Below are 22,011 nucleotides of genomic sequence, written 5' to 3' on the forward strand. Positions count from 1 at the left end.
TTCAAGCGTTATAACAATAAGTCTTGTCCTCGTGTAATATTGTGAAAGTTCTAATGTCATCTACCCAACTGATATGTGATCAAATATCAATTCATCTGATCATACAAAACAAAAATAATTAGTTTTAGATTTTCTTATCCTTGAAAGTTTTGATAAAGGGTCTTGCATACACAATCATCCATAACCCCAGTGTTCGGCAACGGGAATACATTAATTTTTCCCGGAAGATCGTAAGTAAAGTGCTCTGTTAAGAAACATACAAACAGATTTCTTGAGGAAAATAGATACGGAAAATAGAGAATACAGATTCCTGAAGGGTTGGCTATGGCTCGTAATGTAGTGTATATTCACTGCATAAATTAAATAATACATCTGTCTCAGTTGCTGTAAACGGACGTAAAACATCTATACATCATCAAAAATTGAGATCAAACACAGCTAAGTTGTAAACTCTGAGCATTTTGATGCTCATCTTAAGACAACATTCAATTTGTTCTGCACTTGTTCTCTTACTTTCCACTGCATTGACAAGGGGGAAACGAGTGTTGGTAGCTTTCAAAATAAAATATCACAAACCAAGATCTTGTTGCACTAGTATTTTAATTATATTTAATACCTGCAGATTGTTAATTTCCTCGTCAGTAAGAGAACGTTCCATAGACCTATATGCAATCCTATAACAGTGGCTGGTCATTCCTTTCTTGTTGGTAAAATTGTCTATTAATTGCACCTGCAATTTGAGAAGTGAAACAGAAAAATGGACCAAACTTAGTACAGACTCATAGGGGAAAAGTATACTATAGCCATGTTAAGATAGCTAAATGATTAATCTAAGAAAAAGAGGAGAAAAGAATGAATACGAGGTAAACAGTTGCAAAGCCAAGTAAGGAAAAGAAAACAAAAGCCCACTTTTTGCTCAAGATTTTCTTACTGGTAATAATATTACAGAGAACCTCAAACAACAATGGCCAGCCACGAATATTGACATGTGTGTCCACGTGAAAAACAATGGAATGTGTATGGTGGTTCCATCAGATCCATCTGAGGACTCACTGAAGGATTATTGTATGAAGCAAAAAGACTAAAACACAGGTGGATAGGTTATAGTATTACAGATTGGCAAAGTTTACTTTAAATAAATGTTCTAAGCAACCAGATGCCAGTCCAGAAGTAGAATATTGAGCTATGACCTTAAAAATGGATCTAGTTTGTTGTAATCAAGCAGCAATGCATATTGTCTCTACAATGAACTTTTCCATTACAAACTTTCTGGATGCATTGCTATTGGAATGTTGAATCAACAAACTCATGGACATATTCACTAAGTCTTTTAGAATGTGTTTGGGAGGGAGATTTACTAGTTTTGCAGGGCAGGGGAAGGGAGGAACATTTATGAAGATAAACAAAATATTATGACATGAAGTTTATGCTAATCTATCATTTTCTTCCGTTGAGTTTACAAAATTAGCAGATTAGAGAATATTTACAAGAATCGAAAAATCCATCCTCCCTCCCTTTTCCTCCAAAATCCAGCTCCCAAACATGCCCCTCGATATTCTCAGATTCACTATATAGCAACCTTGTTACATAGAACATCTATGATGTTCCAATCTAAGGAGAAGTTTTAATATTCTACATGGTAATGCACATTAGCTTCAGCTTCAATAATCACTATACAGTAGTATAATCCTCTTAATAAAACTATACAGTAGTATAATGAATGTCCAAATCACTTTGGTTATTCCACTTGTAAGATTCCGAGTTAAAACCAATTGTCATCAAGTAAAGTAGGTCGACAGATATGTAAGTAAAAATCAATATTTTTCCTACAATTTACACTATTTTAAGTAGAATGGGTATCCAACGTACAACAATACCTGCTAGCCAAAACTTCTGGTATCCGTTCTTTTATCAAGCACCATAGTGAAATATAAGTTTGCTGCTTAATTTAATGATTCAGAAAAATTTTATACATTCCATTATGAAAACAATTCCAAGATCTATTTCTCTGCTCGCAACGTAATTGAGACTAGGAGTAGGAACTAATATCCAACATACCCAAGCCTATTCAAAACGTGATCTTAAAATAATGAACGTCAACTACCTGCGCAGAAAGGAATTATGTTCTACGTGCCTCTATATTCAGTTGCTTCCTTTAAGACAGGAGGAATCTATTTTACAGATCACATGAGATCAAGCATATGAACTTAGATTAATAGTAAACATAAGGAATAATAAAAAGAAGAAAAACAAAATTCGTAATTTATATTAAAATGCAAAAAGGGACAAAGCTCTCAGACAAGAACAACAAGAGCTATACTCCTCAAAAAGGAATAATCCTCTCTGCCCATCCATGAGGATTCTAACTGAAAAGATACGTAATAATCCTCCCCACTCCTTCACCCTCTCCCTATAATCATTCTTAAATGCCACATCAGCAGCTCCTTAATTATCTTCCTTCTTCTTTCTTTTTTTGCTTAAGGCCTACTAAGGAATCTCCATCCGATCCAGCAGTATAGCCGCTGCCGCTATGTAATTTATCATCGAATTAAGATACATGTTATGGCCTTTGTCCGTCAAGATGTTGATTGCACAGGCCATTTCTAGTGTTTTGATTTGGCAACTTATTCCCTAGAGCAGAACTCGGTTTTTCCTTTTCAGATTAAATTTCGGCCAATAAAATAGTGTGGCAAGTGAAGTTTTAATCTTCTGGTTGAATGATTTTAGTAGGTTTATAAGATGGGTATGGTAATTTGATGATTTATTGCAAAGCCAAAAATGCAGCGTTCAAAAATATTGTCAACACTGCTCAACGACACTAGATCAGCTAATTTCATACGCACTTTGTTGCCATTGAACACAAAGAAAGCCGTTAATTACAAATGCAAACAAATGTTTTAATGTCGCTAAGAAGTTCTGCCAAATTATTCAAAAGATGTACCTCCTCTACGAGATCCCCTGCTATCCCTCTGACCACTTCACACAGATTGTTTTCGGTAAATGATTCACTGATCCAGAAACTCATGTCCTTGTAACAAGGAGGATACTTCAAAGATAAACATAAAAGAATTAGAATGTTCTCACAAGATTTTAGCAAGGTGTCCATTGAAATAAAAATATAAATTCTTCAACACTAAAGTTAAAAATCAAGACAGTCAGACATGCTGAGAACATAAATGACAAGATCTTGAAAGATTACTTAGTTAAATGCCTTATTGGCTGAGTTTTACATAGAAGATGGGTATCATTTCACGACAATAAATTTGTTAGTATAAACTAACTAACTATCCAAATTTAATCATTACAAGGCTTTTAACCATTACAGCTAACTGTAGACCATCTTAACTTTCAATCACACGAATATTTCTCATCTAGCTTTCAAGTTTCAATTGCAGGACACATTAAGGACTAAGAATAAGAGATATTCCTAGACGTGAACATACTCAGAAAAAAGTTATTACAAATGAGCCTAGGCAGGCATTTAGACATATAGCTGTTACCTTTGAAAATGGCTTAAATTTGACTCCCAATTGACCCTTGGAAAACTGTATATAGAAAAAATAAAAAAGCAAACAATACATTAGAGACGAGATTACAAAAAGAACTAAACAAATAACATTGTGAATCTCAAGATGACTACATCATAAATTTGTGTGGTCACAGCACATGGTAACCAGGAAAAAGAATAGACAACATTAAAGGATGCCTGTTGAACATATCCGTGAAATACCTGGGAAGTAAATCGTTCATCATTTGACCAAAACAGACGAATATCAGGTATGTCAAACAGAACCATAGCCAATCTCTCCAACCCTAGGCCGAAAGCCCAAGCAACATTATTAGGTTTCCCATTTCTTTTCAGAATCTCTTGTTCTGTCACTCCACAACCCAAAACTTCCAACCAGTTTTCCTGCAATAAAAGATATATTAAACTAGAATAAGAATCGAGTGCAAAAAAGAGAAATAAGTACAGAATGCGTAGGAATAGATAACTTATAGTGTATCATACAGGTGTAACAAACACCTGCTTTTGAAAGCATAACTTTAATTGGCGTCATGATTAGTAACAGGAATCATATAAACACGTTATTTGAAGAGACAAAAATGCATAGCATACCTTGAAATATATTTCAAGTTCAAACGATGGATTAGTAAATGGGAAATAAGTATCCACCCAGCGCATTTCCACAGCACCTGAAACAGGAAAGGGGAAAAAGTATTAATAAGCAGTTATACTCGGCTTCAAAAGAATATCACAAACTCATAACTAGGCCCCTCGTGTACATAATTTATTGTAAAAACAACTTAAGCACTTCAGCATCAAAATGAGAAAATCATCATAAAATACTCCTCCGTCCTATTTACAAGAAACAAATTATTAAATCATCAAAAAACCAATAAAAACAGTTAGATTTGTTAGTCATAAATTTATTCAAAAAATACTCTTAAATAGTTTTAATGAACAGATAGTGGCTCTTTTAAATTAGATTAATTGTGATTCTAAGTATCTGAAAAATTTAATTGAAAGCAAATGGTAAAATTGAAGTAATAAAATCCTAGAGATCATCTTTTTCCCACCAAAAATGCACTAAATGGAAAAATTAATCTAGTCAAGAATGTGTATCAATTTATTTTAGTATCCTAATGCAAGTAAATTTTTCTTTAAATAAAAAGAATAGCAAGGTTGATCCATGCCTCCACTTCCATGGGAAACTATTATTTGTCTTGTAAATAGATTTTGCAATAAATAAAAGGTACAAAAATAATTTAATAATTAATGTAGGCAATTATTTCTTATATTCAGGACCAAGCAAACAACCGCGTTTCTTTCTAGTAAATAGGAATGGAGGGAGTATTAATATTCCCACTATCCTGTTACATAGCTTTTATTTTTATCAAGACTCATGCAAAATAATTCCAATTTCATAATAACTTGCAGTTGAAGGATTGCAAACTCCTGCAATTTAATGAGTTCAACCACAAGTTTGATAACCATACCTCTAAACATTGCTTTAAGTGTAAAGAATCTATTTAAAAAAAACAATCATTTACATAATGTTTGGTTAGAAGGAGATGAAGGGGAGGCGGCTAAAATCTCCCCTCCTTCAATTTTGGCTACCCACAAAATTGGAGAATGTGGAAGGGAGAGAAAGTTTTAGTCAAATTAGAACAAATTACTCTTAAACTAATAGCTTCATTTGACTCTTCTATGTATATACTAGTAAAATTTCTTCACTAACACACTCATGCTTTCCATTAGAATCCCTCTTCTCCTGCCCTTTGTATCCAAATACTGCACTAGAGAAGACTACAAATTATGCACATGTATTTTTGTTTTGTATATTATCGTACACAATTTTTAATACATTTTGGGACAGGTTAAAACATAAAGGGAAGCTCAGAACTCCTATCAATGTCAGGTCTAGAGAGGTCAAACATATACAACCTTACCCTGGAAGTGAATGTTTCCAGAACTTGAGTCCATCACCACTAAGTCAAAAGTCAAATATCTACACTAAAGATGAAGTATCTACAAGATTTAAAATGATTAGTTTCTTCGCTTTAACTAATTCATCTTACAAAGCCTCGCTAATATTAAAATGCAGCAACTAATAATGAAGTATGTCTACCGGCCATTTCAAAATACCAAATAAATGACTTGCTAGGCCCTCAAGGCATTTCTTTAAGTCTGTTGCTGCAAATAATGTGGCATCCATTCCTGATGCCTCCCAATCTTCTGGAGAAAAAACCCGAAAGCCTTCCATCTGCATGACAAAAAGGAGGAAATTATATTAAGTTCATTTTTATTAGATTAAACTGGTTACTGCACATGGAGACATACTTGATGGAACACAGGATAATGAGTTGAATCAATTGAATCCCTACGATAAACATCTCCTGTAACAAGGAAATGAGTGTGACCACTTCTCAATAATTTTGCCTGATGAGCACTTGTGTGGCATCTTAAAACAGTCTGAGGGTCTACATAGTAAGTGTCATTATAGCTCCTACTTACATGGTCTTCAGGAACCAAAACATCATCAAAATTCTGCAACAAGAAAAAGATCTAAGTAGCCTAGACCTCATTAAAATTCTGCAACAAGAAGATTGAAATAAAGAAACCCAACCACATACTTCAAAACACTGTGTCAACCATAACAAGCAATACGATAATCAATAAAAAAACAATGGTAAGAAGTACCATTTTAGCAGTGCTGAGGAGGCACATTTACTTGTGCTGAAAATGTAACATTGACATAGCAGATGTAATATTGAAAATGTACGAGGTTTCAATGATTAATTTTATGAGTTGAAATGGATATGATTGTGAAACCTATATATATATATATATATATGGTAGATGCATCACAAACAAAGTAAAATTATACTCAAAAGCTACCATTAATATTTCTTTCATACATGCAGTCTTCTACAAACAATGTTACCATAGTCACCTTTTTTAATAGCATTGTTTCTTTAATCCCCTTTTCCCTCAATTTTATACAACCTTCCAAAATGAAAGGATTGAAGAATCTGCAGATACCGGTTAAATAGAATCATAAAAACAACTGAAGAATGAAGTCATTTGATCAAAGGCAAAACCACGTACAAGAAAATACAGAAAAATGCTACAAGCCACCAAAAGCAGTGTCATGAAAGGGACGGAAGAGTCATTTGATCAAAGGCCCCCAAGCATGTTACAAGCCAGACAAACCCAAACAACAGCTGCAACATGTTTTAAACAAGCGTTGCAAAAAAACGAAAAAAAATACAAGGTAAATGACTCGATCATTTGTGAATAGACCATCCACTAATGCCAATGTAAAAGCATTGTTTCCTTTACTGGTCAGCTTTGTAAGTTCATATCGCAGAAATAATATATAATATGAATTATAAACAAACGTAATTCATAAAAAAAATCCAAAACTAAAATAGTATGAATTACTTTCGAAGTACTTTTTTCTCCTTTTTTTAGAGGCCTTTTTGAGGATTTAAACTCAAGTATACTGATCTTAAAAACTGAAATTTATAATCTGATAATCTACGAATAATTTTTACATACAGAAGAAAATCAACTTGCGAATACTCAAATAACATCAGATAACAAACAGAGAACTTCAATGGTATGAAATACTCAAAATAAAAATCAGCATATATCTAGAAGGAACTAAATGCAGAAGTAGCAAATAGTGTGTTAACAATCGTGAAACAAAGAAACAGTTAATAATATAAATGCATCATATAGGAGAAATGGACAACTAATTCCTTAATTTATTTTTCATACCTCCTTCACTGAAACAATAGGGCAAAGATCATCAAACTTTTCAAACTTATTTGAATAATTTGTGTCAAAATACTCATATATTGCATTCTTCAATATCCCTAGAGGGTGTTCATCCCTCCTGTGAAGCTGCACTCCAAGTTTTGAAAATATATTGTCTGGCACATTATTTGTAGGATCATCCCTCACCACATCTAGAAGACCACAAATCAGAAATTATGAGATTTTAATATTGTATGAACCAAAGAACAATTTTCAACTAAAGCAGAGCAGCAGCACAAATGTTAAGGCATGTAGAAAGTAAAAATGTAAAGAAATAAACCAAGTTATACACAGCACAAAATATGCCAGTCACTTAAACGGCAGCAGTTATATCCAATTGTGAAAATTAAATAAAATGACTTCAATGTCATTGACCAGCAGAAAGTGTGCAAATAGGTAAACAGTCAAGGACATTCTCCTTAAAAATTACCACACAATTAGTGATTCAAAACAATGAAAAAAAAGGGAATATTAGTGCGTAAATCAAGTTTGAAGGTTTTCTGTGGATCATACTATGTGATTACAACTCAAATAAGCATTATGAGACAGTAAATATTCAAATATAAAACAAAACCAAAAGGAAATACCCAAAGTACCTTCTCTGCTTATCTTGACTCCACCGACATCCAACACTGACAACACTGGCTGCCTCCATTTCTTCTGTGAATGATTGTGAGTGGAAACGGAAGCAGCTGAAGATGAGAAAGGTAAACACGATCTAAAGCTTCTTAGGCCATTACTTTGGCAAAAGAAAGAGGCCCTAGCAAATAATGTGGCATGAACAGAAGAGATCGCCATTGCCATGTGCTTTAGAATCTTAACCAGCGATATTTGAAGCACTTGACAGTAGACAGAAACAGATTTTATGAGGAAGCTCCTATCTTGATAAGCTCTTATCCTCCAGAATCCGGTGCCTCACTGGAGGCAGGCTAAGTAGAGAAAACTGAGTTCAGCCAAAAATAAATCAAGATGGACAATATAGTCACTTGGCTATACCACAATTTAAGAGAAAAACGGCCACAACTCAACCTCTTTTCTATTGAAAACTGACCACTGTTGTTTTCTGAGAGATTAGCAACAAATAGAGACCATAGACCAACAACCCCAACATTATGCCATCAACATGTATGCTTTCCGAATAAATAGAATGAAAAGAAATCACCCAATAACACAGTATAGCACAAAGCACAGCAATTAATTTTAATCCCATAAACTCAAATGGTGTTCATCTTTATAATGGTATTTGGTCCAGAACATCTTCAAAACGTATAGATAAGCATCAACTTTATCACACACAATGCACTGTAAACAAACTAAAATTGCTCAGATATTAGAATTGACACTAACTGAAACACTTAAAAAAAACAAAAAGCAATTATAAATATCTTAATGAAAGAAAACAAAAAGTTAATAATGATTCAACTTTATTTGCGTTTTTCACTTGGGGCCTGATCAATTTCAGGAAACTTCTGTTAGAAATTCAAGTTAAAACCCTTCTACTTTTTATTCTGTAATAATTATTTCAAGTTATCCTTTGACACATCATCAAAGAAAGGTTCTCTCCTTTCGCTAAACATCTACGATACATGAACGGCTTTAGTCCTCCATTCAACTTCCTTTTATTAGCTATAAAAAACAAAACAACCAACCAAGCAAAATCTACATTTCAGAAATATTTGAAAAATTGCAACAAACCGCATTACCCATTTTAGGATAAGGATAAATATTAACATGCCCAACCCGTTTCTTACACAATACAATACAACGAGCACACAAAGGTATAAATACCTAATCAAAGAGTTAAAACCTCACCAGCAATGAATTGTGTTTTGCAGGTTCGAGAAAGACGAATAGAGGATATGCCGGAGAGGACTGCGGCTGCGCCTGTTTGTTCAATTGATTGAGAGTTAGGGTTCCACTGAACATCTATTCTTTATATGAATACAATAATTTGTGACAAAATGTCGCAAAAATCGACTTCTGAATGAAAAACTTTGATGACGTGAAGCTACTGAGTAGACGTTTGGTTTGGGAGTAGAATCGGTTTAGACGAAATTATATTTTGAGCATAAAACAGATAAGAGCGTAACGTTGAAGAGGAAAAGCGCCGGAAAACTCACCTCACCGTTGAAATGGTGGTCGTTGAGCAAAGTGGCAAGTGCAGTGTGTAATGTAAGAGTAGTTATGGTTCAGAGCTCAGGACCCGTTTTTTTATCGGGTCTTCTTTGCCCCCACCCACTTCTCTTATTTTCGGATAAATTGGCTATTTTATTTATTTATTTTATCCACACACTCCTAACTCTCTGTGTCTCTTTCTCTCTCAGCCTTTCCTGTTTAATTTGCTGTTGTAATTTTCATAAATTATCTGATATTTGATTTAGAAATATTAAATGAAAAAATCATGTTTAACATTTCAACAAATTAAATGGAAATTATAACAGCAAAAAAGGGAAATTTATAATAGAAAATGTTTTGATAAAGAATTTTTTATTACCAATATTTATATCAAGTTTGATTAATTAGGGTAACGAACTAAACAAATTATTTTTAAATAGACATATCAAAAGGGGAAAAAATCATAGATGAATGATTTGAATTTGGAATAAATATATCATTAAAGGAATGACTGTGATGAGATTAACAAAAAATTACGCAAAAACAAGAATAGCAAAAATGCATTACTTAGATGAGTAAAAAACATAAATAAAAGAAATACATAAATAATATACCAAAACCTTTTACGATAATAGAAAAAAAAAATCATACATTCTACTACTATATATGTTCAAAATAAAAGTATATATTTTACTGTATCCTTTTAATATTATATTAATGTTATTTAATACAAAAGAAGTGCTTCTGTATGGAAAGGGAAAATGACTGTCATATAAATTATTCTTTTTCCAACAATAACAACAAGAAAATTAAGAAAAAAATATTAATAATTTTATTTTGTATATTTTATTAAAAAAAGAAAAGAAATGCACATGTATGGAGAGGGAAAAGGAGTGATGAAAATTGAAAATTTGGAAGGAATGAATGTGAGAGAAGAACAACGAAAAGCAGAAAAGTGTTCCAAGTGAATATAATGCTTTTCTTCTTTTTGCCCTATTTTTTTAGGGTTTGAAAGGTAAAGCCACTTTGCACTTTAGGTTGGTCAATTATTCTTCTCTTCCATTGGAGGAAAAATAATATAACTAACTTTGGCAATTTAATTTTTACTCGATATACAATTTTAATACAATGTATATTACATTCCAATAATATAGTGTCTCTATCACATCTATCATCCAATTTACACACATGTAAGTTTTGTTATCGAAATTTGTTGTTAAGTATGTGTGCTATCGAAAAAATTTCTTTAATTAATTATGTAATATATATATATATATATATTTATTATAAAGCATATTTAGAGTATATATATGATTGTTGTAAGATTATTATGTCTTTATCTTCTTCAACAATAATAAGAAAAAGGGTTAGGGTTAAATACGTTTTTGTCCTTCAATTTTTAGTGAAAATTAAAATTAATCTCTTTTAGAAATCATGAACCAATTTAGTTCCTCAATTATGTAAATGTGTGGATTTAATCTTTTAATAAAATTTTATTAAATTTATTTCATGTTTTAAACACATTTTATTATAATATTTTAGTTTGTTTATACTGTTTGACACATTTTTGTTTCGATGTTAGCTGAGAAACGCGTTTTTGAAACGTCAAATAAACTTAAAGAAAAGATTTAAAAGAATAAATCCACAACTTTTACATATGAGAGATTAAATTGTTTCAAGATTTTTAAGAAAGATTAATTTCAATTTTCACTAAAAATTTAAGGATCATAACCATACTTAACTCGTAATAAGGTAGTGTTGGACATATTATTTGATTTGTTTTTAGCAACTTTTTTTCTCTTTATGATAAATACTTTTTATCTTTCTCATAAGAGTTGTCATGGAGAGCATATTAAGAAAGGTACTTCGTTATATTTGTAATGGGAGGTGTGTCTTTTAAGACAACGAGTACTCAAGATATATATCCACATGTTTTACACCATTGCAAAGTATTATTTATAGTAATTTCATTAATTTTTAGAATAATCATTTAAAAATTATATTTACAATACTTTTTTTATGAAAATATAAAACATTTTACACTAATAATGTGAAACTAGTGTAACATAATCTTAAGACCATACCATTTATAGTTTTTTTTTATTGAATTTTCTTAGTAATGTGAAAAACTAACTAGTCGCTCGCACTTGAGTTGTCAACAGATACTTTAGTCTAAAAGTTATTTTTATTATAATAGATATATTTATTATTATTTTAATATTTTAGGATGCGTTGCGAAAAAAAAAATGGCAACGTATAAGTTAGAATGGATGTATGGAATGTTGGAAAGCAAGGCATTGTTATCATTGAGAGAAAAGGAAGATAGCCAAAAATCACTTTTTATAATTCTGCGTAGATTTTAAACAAGTGTTTTATATTTTTCCAATGGAACATGGCACCACAACACCAATTTTAAAGCATATTTCTTCCATGTTCTTATAAACCACTAATCTACCTTTATGAGCACCGATGTCCACTACATTATTTTTTTTTTGTTATTATAATAATTTAATGTTCTAAACACTGTTTTCGAAGTTCAACCTTCTCTTTGTTATCTGAATTTAGATTCTTTCCTGATTTTTTTGTGTATTATTTATTTACTGTACTTTCATAATATACTGATTACCATTAATTTTAATGTTTTAAAATATATTAAAAAGATATTTAAAATATCAATACAATGTATTTTTAATACCCGACTGAAGACAACACAAAAAAATCAATAAAAAATATGGACTCGGTCTCTATAGCTGTGAATCTTTAGCTTCCTATATAAACACCACAGCCTCATCTTTGATTTGTGCATGTCTTCTCTCTCACTCATATTCTCTCACTCACTCTCACCATCTTTGCCCTTTACTTTCTCTTTTGGAAAGGAAAAAATGGGTGCACTTACTTACATCATCTCAAACTTTTGCACAGTTCCAGCCTCAAAGACCAAAACAATACAGGTAGGAACTTCTTTCATTTTCACATGCCACAACACCATTTTCCTTTACACTCTCTTCTTCCCACCACACTTTTCTAACTTTCATTCCTCTAACCTTAGCAGCTACTCATATATGTGTTGGTTTTCGTTTTAGACAGTTGAGATCAAAGTCAAAATGGATTGTGATGGCTGTGAACGAAAAGTCAGAAATGCAGTAGCCACAATGAAAGGTTCTAACTTCTAACCCAACTTTTGTCATACCTTCAATAGTCCTACATCGCTAAGAAGTCATATTCAATAACCGTTTATATACTTCTTCTTCCTCTGATCTTCTTAGATACATTTTAAAGATAAAATCATAATGAAATTTCAGACTGATGTTATCTCATTAAACTTGAAATTGGATCATTAAGACGATTTTCCTTAATCTTCACCGAGAGATGAACGCTCATTTTTCTTAGACCTCGACTAGAAGCTTATGCTACCGCATGTTAAAACATGCATTATGCAAGACAAATATGACTAGAAGGTTAATGATTGTGTGTGGAAGTGTTGCAGGAGTAAAATCTGTGGAGATAAACCGAAAGCAAAGCAGGGTGATCGTGAACGGTTGTGTTGATCCAAACAAGGTGTTGAATAGGGTAAAAAGAACTGGGAAAAAAAGAGCTGAATTTTGGCCCTATGTTCCACAACATGTGGTGACATACCCTCATGCCTCCGGCATCTATGACAAAAGGGCACCCTCCGGCTATGTTCGAAACGCGCAAACATTCACACCTTCTGCTGAGACAGAAGAGAAATTCATGTCCCTTTTCAGTGAAGACAACGTAAATGCATGTTCCATCATGTAAAACATATAATGTAAGCAACATAAAAGAGAAACTATATTAGATGATGTTATGATTTTATATTATAATTTTATTACATATAAAAATTTATGATCTCACACGGCTCTTGTAGTGGAAGAAGATCTAGCAGCTTTTTCTTGTGGTGCTTCGAAGTGTGATGGAGAAGGGTCAATGAATGTGTATCTATATATCCTTTTTTCTACTTTTTGTTGATGTGTTTCGGGACAAAACTCTGAATTGTCATAGCGTCAATTATTGAAACTTCGTGAAAACTGAAAAACGCTGAAGCGCAATCAAACTTTAAAAGGTATAAATAAATAAAATAGCAGAAATCATTTTCGAAAGGTGTTGAAGGGAATTTGATTCTTTCTGCCTACCACAGACAAATCGAATAACGTAAAGGACCATTGTTACTCCTAACTCCTTCGTTAACCCAATGTGTATTCAGTTAAACTATAATTAACTCTCTTTTTTTACAACACTGTATATAAAGCATCATCGATAACATAACATGTCAGGTAAAGAACGATTATAAGGGACTTGTATCAACAAACATGGATTGGTCATTCGACACTAAAAATGTATTACGTCTGCGATTTTATGTCTGAACAACCAGAATCACACATAAAAAATGACCGATAACAAACTTGTAATGAAATTATTAATTGTTTAAGTCTGACGTCTAAAGGTTAGACATAAATTTACGTTGACTACAATGCGTCATACGTAAATGTTGAAACTTAAATTCCTAACATTTTTCTCCGCATCGCAATTTTTTTTATGTTAGTGGTTATATATTAGTATTATTGTACCATGCTTTTGGAATAAGACAACATTTAACTTTTATGAAAAATAAAAAACAGATATTTATTTCACTTTTTTGTAGCGACTTACATGCTGCCCGTACTCGAAATATGTATTTTCTTACATTATATTTCATATACACTACATATTTTTATTTGCTTTTTACTTGGTTTTTATGTTTCACATATACACTGTTCATAATTACTGTATAAAAGATATTACTCATTACTCTCTATGTTTTAGTATGGTGTTTTTTTAATGATTGTTGTAGACTATTACATGTTCCTACGGTTTTGTACATAACAATCATTGTTGTTTTTTGCAATGCATATCTTGTAGTGATAAAGTTGTTATCATGTTGTAATTTGCAAAAATGTTTGCAAGTGGACTTATTCTATGTTTTGGGATCACTTTATTCGTTGAATCACAGAAGGTTTCTTTTCTCTTTCACTTTCTTTTTTTCCCAGCTATCAACACCTTAATTATTCTCCTTTCTCTCCAAAAGTCTTTTTTTTTTCAGGGATGATTAACTTTTGAGCATAAAACAGATAAGAGCGTAACGTTGAAGAGAAAAAGCGCCGGAAAACTCACCTCACCGTTGAAATGGTGGTCGTTGAGCAAAGTGGCAAGTGCAGTGTGTAATGTAAGAGTAGTTATGGTTCAGAGCTCAGGACCCGTTTTTTTAATCGGGTCTTCTTTGCCCCCACCCACTTCTCTTATTTTCGGATAAATTAGCGATTTTGATGTTTTAAAATATATTATAAAAATATTTAAAATTAAATATTTTTATAATATATTTTAAAACATCAAAATCAGTAATACTCAGTATTATAAAGAAACAAAAGAACAACAAAAAGAAAAACAGCAAAGAATCCAAATTCCTCCTAACTCTCCGTGTGTCTCTTTTTCTCTCGGCCTTTCCTGTTTAATTTGCTTTTGTAATTTTTATAAATTATCTGATATTTGATTTAGAAATATTAAATGAAAAAATCATGTTTAACATTTCAACAAATTAAATGGAAACTATAACAGCAAAAAAGGGAAATTTATAATAGAAAATATTTTGATAAAGAATTTTTTATTACCAATATTTATATCAAGTTTGATTAATTAGGGTAACGAACTAAACAAAGTATTTTTTAAATAGACATATCAAAAGGGGGAAAAAATCATAGATGAATGATTGGAATTTGGAATAAATATATCATTAAAGGAATGACTGTGATGAGATTAACAAAAAATTACGCAAAAACAAGAAGAACAAAAATGCATTACTTAGATGAGTAAAAAACATAAATAAAAGAAATACATAAATAATATACCAAAACCTTTTACGATAATAGAAAAAAAAATCATACATTCTACTACTATATATGTTCAAAATAAAAGTATATATTTTACTTTATCCTTTTAATATTATATAAATGTTATTTAATACAAAAGAAATGCTTGTGTATGGAAAGGGAAAATGACTGTCATATAAATTATTCTTTTTCCAACAATAACAACAAGAAAATTAAGAAAAAATATTAATAATTTTATTTTGAATATTTTATTAAAAAAAAAAAGAAATGCACATGTATGGAGAGGGAAAAAGAGTGATGAAAATTGAAAATTTGGAAGGAATGAATGTGAGAGAAGAACAACGAAAAGCAGAAAAGTGTTCCAAGTGAGCAGAGAATTTTGATCCTTGGGCGGTGGTTTTGTTCTGTTAAGTATGTGGGGTTGAATATAATGCTTTTCTTCTTTTTCCCTATTTTTTTAGGGTTTGAAAGGTAAAGCCACTTTGCACCTTAGGTTGGTCAATTATTCTTCTCTTCCATTGGAGGAAAAATAATATAACTAACTTTGGCAATTTAATTTTGACTCAATATACAATTTTAATACAATGTATATTACATTCCAATAATATTGTGTCTCTATCACATCTATCATCCAATTTACACACATGTAAGTTTTGTTATCGAAATTTGTTGTTAAGTATGTGTGTTATTGAAATTTATTTTTAATTAATTATGTTATATATATATATATATATATATATATATATATATATGATTGTTGTAAGATTATTGTTTTTATCTTCTTCAACAATAATAATAAAACGAGATTGTTTTTGTAAAAATTAGAATTAATCTCTCTTATAAATCATGAACCAATTTAGTCCATCAATCATGTAAATGCGTAGATTTAGTCATTTTAACAAAATTTTATTAAGTTTATTTAATGTTTCAAACATATTTCATTATAGTATTTCAGTTTGTTTATACTGTTTGACACATTTTCGCTTCGATGTTAGCTAAGAAACACGTTTGAAACGTCAAATAAACTTAAAAAAATTAATTTAAAGGACTAAATTCACACATTTCAGAAACTAAATTGTTTTAAAAATTTTAAAAGAGACTAATTTTAATTTTCACTGAAAATTGAAGGATAAAAACACACTTAATTCATAATAAAAATATTTAGTGTTGGACATATTATTTGATATGTTTTTAGCAACTTTTTTTTTGCTTTATGATAAATACTTTTTATCATCGTTTTCTCATACCAGTTGTCATGGAGAACATACTTATGTTAAGGTACTTCGTTGTACTTGTATGGAAGGTGTGTCTTTTAAAACAACGAGTACTCAGGATATGTATCCACATGTAACACACTTTTACACTAATAATGTGAAACTAGTGTAACATAATCTTAAGACCATACCACTTATAGTTCTATTTATTGAATTTTCTTAGTAATGTGAAAAACTAACTTGTCAACAAATACTTTAGTCTAAAAGTTATATTTATTACAATACATATATTTATTATTATTTTAATATTTTAGGATGCGTTGCGAAAAAAAATGGCAACGTATAAGTTTGAATGGATGTATGGAATGTTGGAAAGCAAGGCATTGTTATCATTGAGAAAAAAGGAAGACAGCCAAAAATCACTTTTTATAATTCTGCGTAGATTTTAAACAAGTGTTTTATATTTTTCCAATGGAACATGGCACCACAACACCAATTTTAAAGCATATTTCTTCCATGTTCTTATAAACCACTAATCTACCTTTACGAGCACCAATGTCCACTACATTATTATTTTTTGTTTATTATAATAATTTAATGTTCTAGACACCATTTTCGAAATTCAACCTTCTCTCTATCTAGATGTGAATCTTAGCTTTCTATATAAACACCACGCCTTCATCTTTGATTTGTGCGTGTCTTCTCTCTCACTCATATTCACTCTCACCATCTTTACCCTTTAGTTTCTTCTGGAAAGGAAAAAATGGGTGCACTTACCTACATCATCTCAAACTTTTGCACACTTCCAGCCTCAAAGACCAAAACAATGCAGGTAGGAACTTCTTTCATTTACACATGCCACAACACCATTTTCCTTTACACTCTTTTCTTCCCACCTCACTTTTCTAACTTTCATTCCTCCAACCATAGCAGCTTCTCATATATGTGTTGGTTTTCGTTTTAGACAGTTGAGATCAAAGTCAAAATGGACTGTGATGGCTGTGAACGAAAAGTCAGAAATGCAGTAGCCACGATGAAAGGTTCTAACTTCTAACCCAACTTTTATTACACGTTCAATAATTATACATCGCTGAGAAGTCATACTCCACGACACATTAAATACTTCCTCCTCCTCTAATCTTCTTAGATATTTTTTAAAGACAAAATCATAACGAAATTTCAGACTCCGAGCAATACTTCTATAATGATGGTATCTCATTGAACTTGAAATCGGATCATTAAACTGTATGTACAGAAAACGTTCATTTAGATCTCGACTAGAAGCTTATGTTAAAACATGCATTATGCAAGATAAATATGACTAGAAGGTTAATGATTGTGTGTGGAAGTGTTGCAGGAGTAAAATCTGTGGAGATAAACCGAAAGCAAAGCAGGGTGACAGTGAACGGTTGTGTTGATCCAAACAAGGTGTTGAATAGGGTAAAAGGAACTGGGAAAAAAAGAGCTGAATTTTGGCCCTATGTTCCACAACATGTGGTGAGCTATCCTCATGCCTCCGGTGTCTATGACAAAAGGGCACCCTCCGGCTATGTTCGAAACGCGCAAACATTCACACCTTCTGTTGAGACAGAAGAGAAATTTATGTCCCTTTTCAGTGAAGACAACGTAAATGCATGTTCCATCATGTAAAACATATAATGTAAGCAACATAAAGTAGAAACTATGTTAATTAGATGATGTTATGATTTTATTACATATAAAAATTTCTGATCTCACACGACTCTTGAAGTGGAAGAAGATTTAGCAGCTTTTTCTTGTGGTGCTTCGAAGTGTGATGGGGAAGGGTCAATGAATGTATATAGTACACATATATCTATATATCTTTTTTTTCTACTTTTTGTTAATGTGCTTCGGGACAAAACTCTGAATTAACATAGCGTCAATTATTGAAACTTCGTGAAAACTAAAAAACGCTGGAGTGCAATCAAATTTTAGAAGATATAAATAAATAAAATAGCAGAAATCATTTTCAAAAGGTATTAAGTGGAATTTGATTCTTTCTGCCTACCACAGACAAATCGAATAACGCAAAAGACCATTGTTACTCCTAACTCTATTCACTTAAACTATAATTAACTCTCTTTTTTTACAACAATGTATATAAAAGCATCATCAATAACATGTCGGGTAAATAACGATTATGAGGGACTTGTATCAACAAATAGAGATCGGTCATTCACTTATATATATTAATATTATTGTACCATGCTTTTGGAATAAGACAACATTTAACTTTTATGAAAAATAAAAAAGACAGATTTTTATTTCACTTCTTTGTAGGGACTTGCATGCTGCCCTTACTCGAAATATGTATTTTCGTACATTATATATTTCATATACAATATATATTTTTATTTGCTTTTTACTTGGTTTTTATGTTTCATATATAATTACTGTACAAAAGATATTACTCTCTTTGTTTTAGTATTTTTACTTTTTGTTTTAGTATCGTGTTTTTTTAATGATTGTTGTAGACTATATTACATGTTCCTACGGTCTTGTACAGAACAATCATTGTTGTTTTTTGCAATGCATATCTTGCAGTGATAAAGTTGTTATCATGTTGTAATTTGCAATATGTTTTGGGATCACTTTATCCGTTGAATCACAGAAGGTTCCTTTTCTCTTTCACTTTCTTTTTTTTTTCCCAGCTATCAACACCTTAATTATTCTCCTTTCTCTCCAAAAGTCTTTTTTTTTTCAGGGATGATTAACTTTGCCCTGATTTAATTAAAATATTTTCACTTTATTACTATCCTTTTCAGCACATAACGCATATATATTAACTTTTAAAATAGCACTAAATATTCATGACTTAAAGACTCTGAGCAAGTAAAAATTTATATATAGAAGTTTGCGAAGGTGTAAGTTTTTGTTTAATTACTTCCGCAATAAAACTACTTAAAACATACTTATGATGGATAACTCAATTATTTAATTTATTTAATATAATGAACATTATTATTTTTGTTGTTGTAAGTAGAAATATTTTAAAATAAGCATGACAAATATGAATTTACTACTTAAGGTATCACTGGCATGATTTCTGATTTTTTAGAGTTTTTCTCTCTAGCACAAGGTAAATGACTTTGTCAAATGGTTATAATAAATTGTCTTACTAAGATTTGTGTAATCTAAAATGTAGACAATTAAATAATTATTAAGGAGTTATTTATTTTCAAGTAAACATCAATGCTTTTTTCATAAAAATACTACGGAATATGCGGTCACACTATACCTTAGAGTTTATATGTTAGGTATTACTTAGTTACGTAGGTAAGAAGTATGTTGCATGTTCGGGAAAGAGAATATTGTAGAAATAATCCATTTTTAATGTTATAAAAATTGAAAAAAAAAAACTATCGACTCCTACACAAATTAATGCAAAAGTGGCTGAGCATGTTCTAGAGAATCGTTTTTTCTAGAAAATAGAAAATCATTTTAGATAGAAAAGGTTTAAAAGCATTGATAGAGGCTACGTGATATGTATTATATTAATTAAGTAAATAGGTTTAAGCTTTAAATTTTCTTCCTATTCCTCATGACAATTATATAGGATCTACACCAGAATTAGGAAATATAGTAACTGTATGAATTCTAATCACTTATCAAATTAGGAAAAGAGAATGAATAATGAAATTGGTATTAATATAACATCATTTATATTTGACAATATTGAAACTGATGCACAGTTCCAGAAGAAACTAGAAGAAACAAGATTGATCTAATATACTGTAACTTACTGTGCCAAACCAATGATTCACATCCATTCCTTGCAGCTCACACCTGAAGTAGATAGTTTTATGTACTCTAATAAATAATCTTATATCTCACAATATTGTAGAACACAGATCCCTCTATGATTGAAATTTTACTTTAATGATACTGGAATATGAGTTAGATAATTTTTTTTAATCTTCTGGTATCTTCCATTTCAATTTTACGACACCAATAAGACATGAGTCTAATCCACATGATAATATCTGGTATTTTCCTTTTCAATTTTACGATACCAATGCGATTTGAGACTAATCTACACATAAGGTATTGGCACTACTTTTAATCCAAAATTTCAAGACGATCAGTTTATGAGTCTTTATTTTTATATGGTGTTCAACTCTTTTATTTTTACTCAATGTGAGACTTAAACTTACACTTAAATTCCTAATAGTGCAGAGACATAAATAAAAAGAGTACTGTAGTTGAATGTAATGGTAATCTTATCTTATGGGGGCATTTAATTGATAAGGACCAGCCAAATGCAAAAGAGAAGGTAAAGAAAGCTTTATTTAATGCTTTGCTTTGGTAGCTACTAAGCAAATATATTCGAGCTTTTTTATACATATAGCATTGGCACAATCAACCAAAGCCGCTGAGCATGACCATAAATATATATTCCAACTTAATCACTCTCCCTTTTGACCATTTTTTGTTCTCTCTACCGTATCCCCTCTTGCATTATTGCATCATAATAAAGAGCCACGCATGATTTTTATTCATAAGTAATGCCAAAAGGTAACTCATCATAAAATGCTCAACCCTTCAAAATGGAGGCATTTTTCCAAAAGAACCTTCTTCTGCATGCTAAAAGAACCTCTTCTACTGCACTTTTCCATAACATGTTTTTATTGACGTATAAGTTAGACTTAAAATCCAGCTTTTGACATAATATATATTAGAACTTTGTGTCGGAGCCTATCATAATAAAACTTTGTTGGATTCATTATTGCACTCATTATTGGACCGTTATTTGATCATTTGTTAATATCTAGTCTTACGTTCGATATGTATATACCTCGTCGTGAAAGAGTGTGTTGGAATCCTCGTCGGTGTTTTATCGAAAGACAGTGTATTTGAAAGTGATACAAGTGATGTATATACATAGACAAGAAGAAAAGTGTTCCTTGCTATTTGTGGGAACACTGTTACATTGTGATATGACAGGGAACATATAGAAATCAGTGATTGGAGCAAATCCTTGACTGGTTCTTGTAATATAGAGTTGGAGCATAAGAATTGGGACTTAGACAGAATAATAAGCTGTAGTCTCCTTCAAGCTGCACTTGTGATAACAGACAAAGATTGCGTATTTAAACTGATATTCTTTGCCTCCCTCAAACTGATAAATTTTGCATTAATTTGTTCTAAAATAATCATGGCTAGTACTTTTGGTGGAAACATTAATTGCTAATTATGGATGATGTGAAGAAATTAACATTTGATTTAGAATCTTGAGTTGAAACTTATAATGCATGGACAAAATGATGACTTTGTGTTTTTGGTTGTTAAATGATGAAAAGCTTCATTGATTTTGAAACTGTTGAAAACTTATCCTAATTTCAAACTGAAAAATTTTAAGAACTTGTTCTTTTAGAAAACAGTTTCGCAGAATAGCGATGCAGTCAAGTTCACGTAACCTCGTAAAGATTTGCTTCTTTTATTAGAATGGAGA

General features: G+C 31.2%; 3 protein-coding genes across 7 annotated transcripts; 2 read left to right on the top strand and 1 right to left on the bottom strand.

Moving 5' to 3' along the window:
- Positions 1 to 192: 192 nt before the first annotated feature.
- Positions 193 to 9,569, bottom strand: LOC114185017 (phenylalanine--tRNA ligase, chloroplastic/mitochondrial). Of its 2 annotated transcripts, none has more exons than XM_028072493.1 (12): positions 9,445 to 9,569; positions 9,137 to 9,208; positions 7,921 to 8,253; positions 7,286 to 7,476; positions 5,843 to 6,049; positions 5,648 to 5,765; positions 4,118 to 4,194; positions 3,731 to 3,910; positions 3,501 to 3,545; positions 2,942 to 3,046; positions 617 to 730; positions 193 to 519 (listed from the first exon to the last, which is right to left on the bottom strand). In XM_028072493.1, the coding sequence occupies exons 3-12, from the start codon at positions 8,126 to 8,128 to the stop codon at positions 469 to 471; spliced, it is 1,296 nt and encodes a 431-aa protein (XP_027928294.1). In that variant the 5' UTR covers positions 8,129 to 8,253; positions 9,137 to 9,208; positions 9,445 to 9,569; the 3' UTR covers positions 193 to 468. The 2 variants fall into 2 exon arrangements, with proteins under 2 accessions (XP_027928294.1, XP_027928296.1); XM_028072495.1 differs by having other exon boundaries at positions 7,921 to 8,267.
- A 2,680-nt stretch (positions 9,570 to 12,249) lies between these two features.
- On the top strand, positions 12,250 to 14,001 carry LOC114185018 (heavy metal-associated isoprenylated plant protein 21-like). 3 transcript variants are annotated; one of them, XM_028072497.1, is made up of 4 exons: positions 12,250 to 12,390; positions 12,523 to 12,598; positions 12,927 to 13,229; positions 13,329 to 13,561. In XM_028072497.1, the coding sequence occupies exons 1-3, from the start codon at positions 12,322 to 12,324 to the stop codon at positions 13,217 to 13,219; spliced, it is 438 nt and encodes a 145-aa protein (XP_027928298.1). In that variant the 5' UTR covers positions 12,250 to 12,321; the 3' UTR covers positions 13,220 to 13,229; positions 13,329 to 13,561. The 3 variants fall into 3 exon arrangements, with proteins under 3 accessions (XP_027928298.1, XP_027928297.1, XP_027928299.1); XM_028072496.1 differs by having other exon boundaries at positions 12,927 to 13,994; XM_028072498.1 differs by having other exon boundaries at positions 12,256 to 12,390; positions 12,527 to 12,598; positions 12,927 to 14,001.
- Positions 14,002 to 17,205: 3,204 nt separating this feature from the next.
- On the top strand, positions 17,206 to 18,390 carry LOC114185783 (heavy metal-associated isoprenylated plant protein 21-like). Of its 2 annotated transcripts, none has more exons than XM_028073696.1 (3): positions 17,206 to 17,370; positions 17,503 to 17,578; positions 17,896 to 18,390. In XM_028073696.1, the coding sequence occupies exons 1-3, from the start codon at positions 17,302 to 17,304 to the stop codon at positions 18,186 to 18,188; spliced, it is 438 nt and encodes a 145-aa protein (XP_027929497.1). In that variant the 5' UTR covers positions 17,206 to 17,301; the 3' UTR covers positions 18,189 to 18,390. The 2 variants fall into 2 exon arrangements, with proteins under 2 accessions (XP_027929497.1, XP_027929498.1); XM_028073697.1 differs by having other exon boundaries at positions 17,220 to 17,370; positions 17,507 to 17,578.
- Positions 18,391 to 22,011: the final 3,621 nt, after the last annotated feature.

The sequence above is a fragment of the Vigna unguiculata genome, chromosome 5 (assembly GCF_004118075.2).
Source record: "Vigna unguiculata cultivar IT97K-499-35 chromosome 5, ASM411807v1, whole genome shotgun sequence".
NCBI classification, from domain to species: domain Eukaryota; kingdom Viridiplantae; phylum Streptophyta; class Magnoliopsida; order Fabales; family Fabaceae; genus Vigna; species Vigna unguiculata.

What these genes read in the sequence shown, in the direction of transcription:
- LOC114185018 (XM_028072496.1), top strand. Translation starts at nt 12,322, where the DNA reads ATGGGTGCACTTACTTACATCATCTCAAACTTTTGCACAGTTCCAGCC. An exon ending in CAAAGACCAAAACAATACAG is followed by an intron (nt 12,391 to 12,522) that starts GTAGGAACTTCT and finishes TTTTCGTTTTAG; the next exon opens with ACAGTTGAGATCAAAGTCAA. An exon ending in TGCAGTAGCCACAATGAAAG is followed by an intron (nt 12,599 to 12,926) that starts GTTCTAACTTCT and finishes GAAGTGTTGCAG; the next exon opens with GAGTAAAATCTGTGGAGATA.
- LOC114185783 (XM_028073696.1), top strand. Translation starts at nt 17,302, where the DNA reads ATGGGTGCACTTACCTACATCATCTCAAACTTTTGCACACTTCCAGCC. An exon ending in CAAAGACCAAAACAATGCAG is followed by an intron (nt 17,371 to 17,502) that starts GTAGGAACTTCT and finishes TTTTCGTTTTAG; the next exon opens with ACAGTTGAGATCAAAGTCAA. An exon ending in TGCAGTAGCCACGATGAAAG is followed by an intron (nt 17,579 to 17,895) that starts GTTCTAACTTCT and finishes GAAGTGTTGCAG; the next exon opens with GAGTAAAATCTGTGGAGATA.
- LOC114185017 (XM_028072493.1), bottom strand. Translation starts at nt 8,128, where the DNA reads ATGGCAATGGCGATCTCTTCTGTTCATGCCACATTATTTGCTAGGGCC. An exon ending in AATTTAAGCCATTTTCAAAG is followed by an intron (nt 3,047 to 3,500) that starts GTAACAGCTATA and finishes TTATCTTTGAAG; the next exon opens with TATCCTCCTTGTTACAAGGA. An exon ending in AGGAAATTAACAATCTGCAG is followed by an intron (nt 520 to 616) that starts GTATTAAATATA and finishes TTGTCAATGCAG; the next exon opens with TGGAAAGTAAGAGAACAAGT.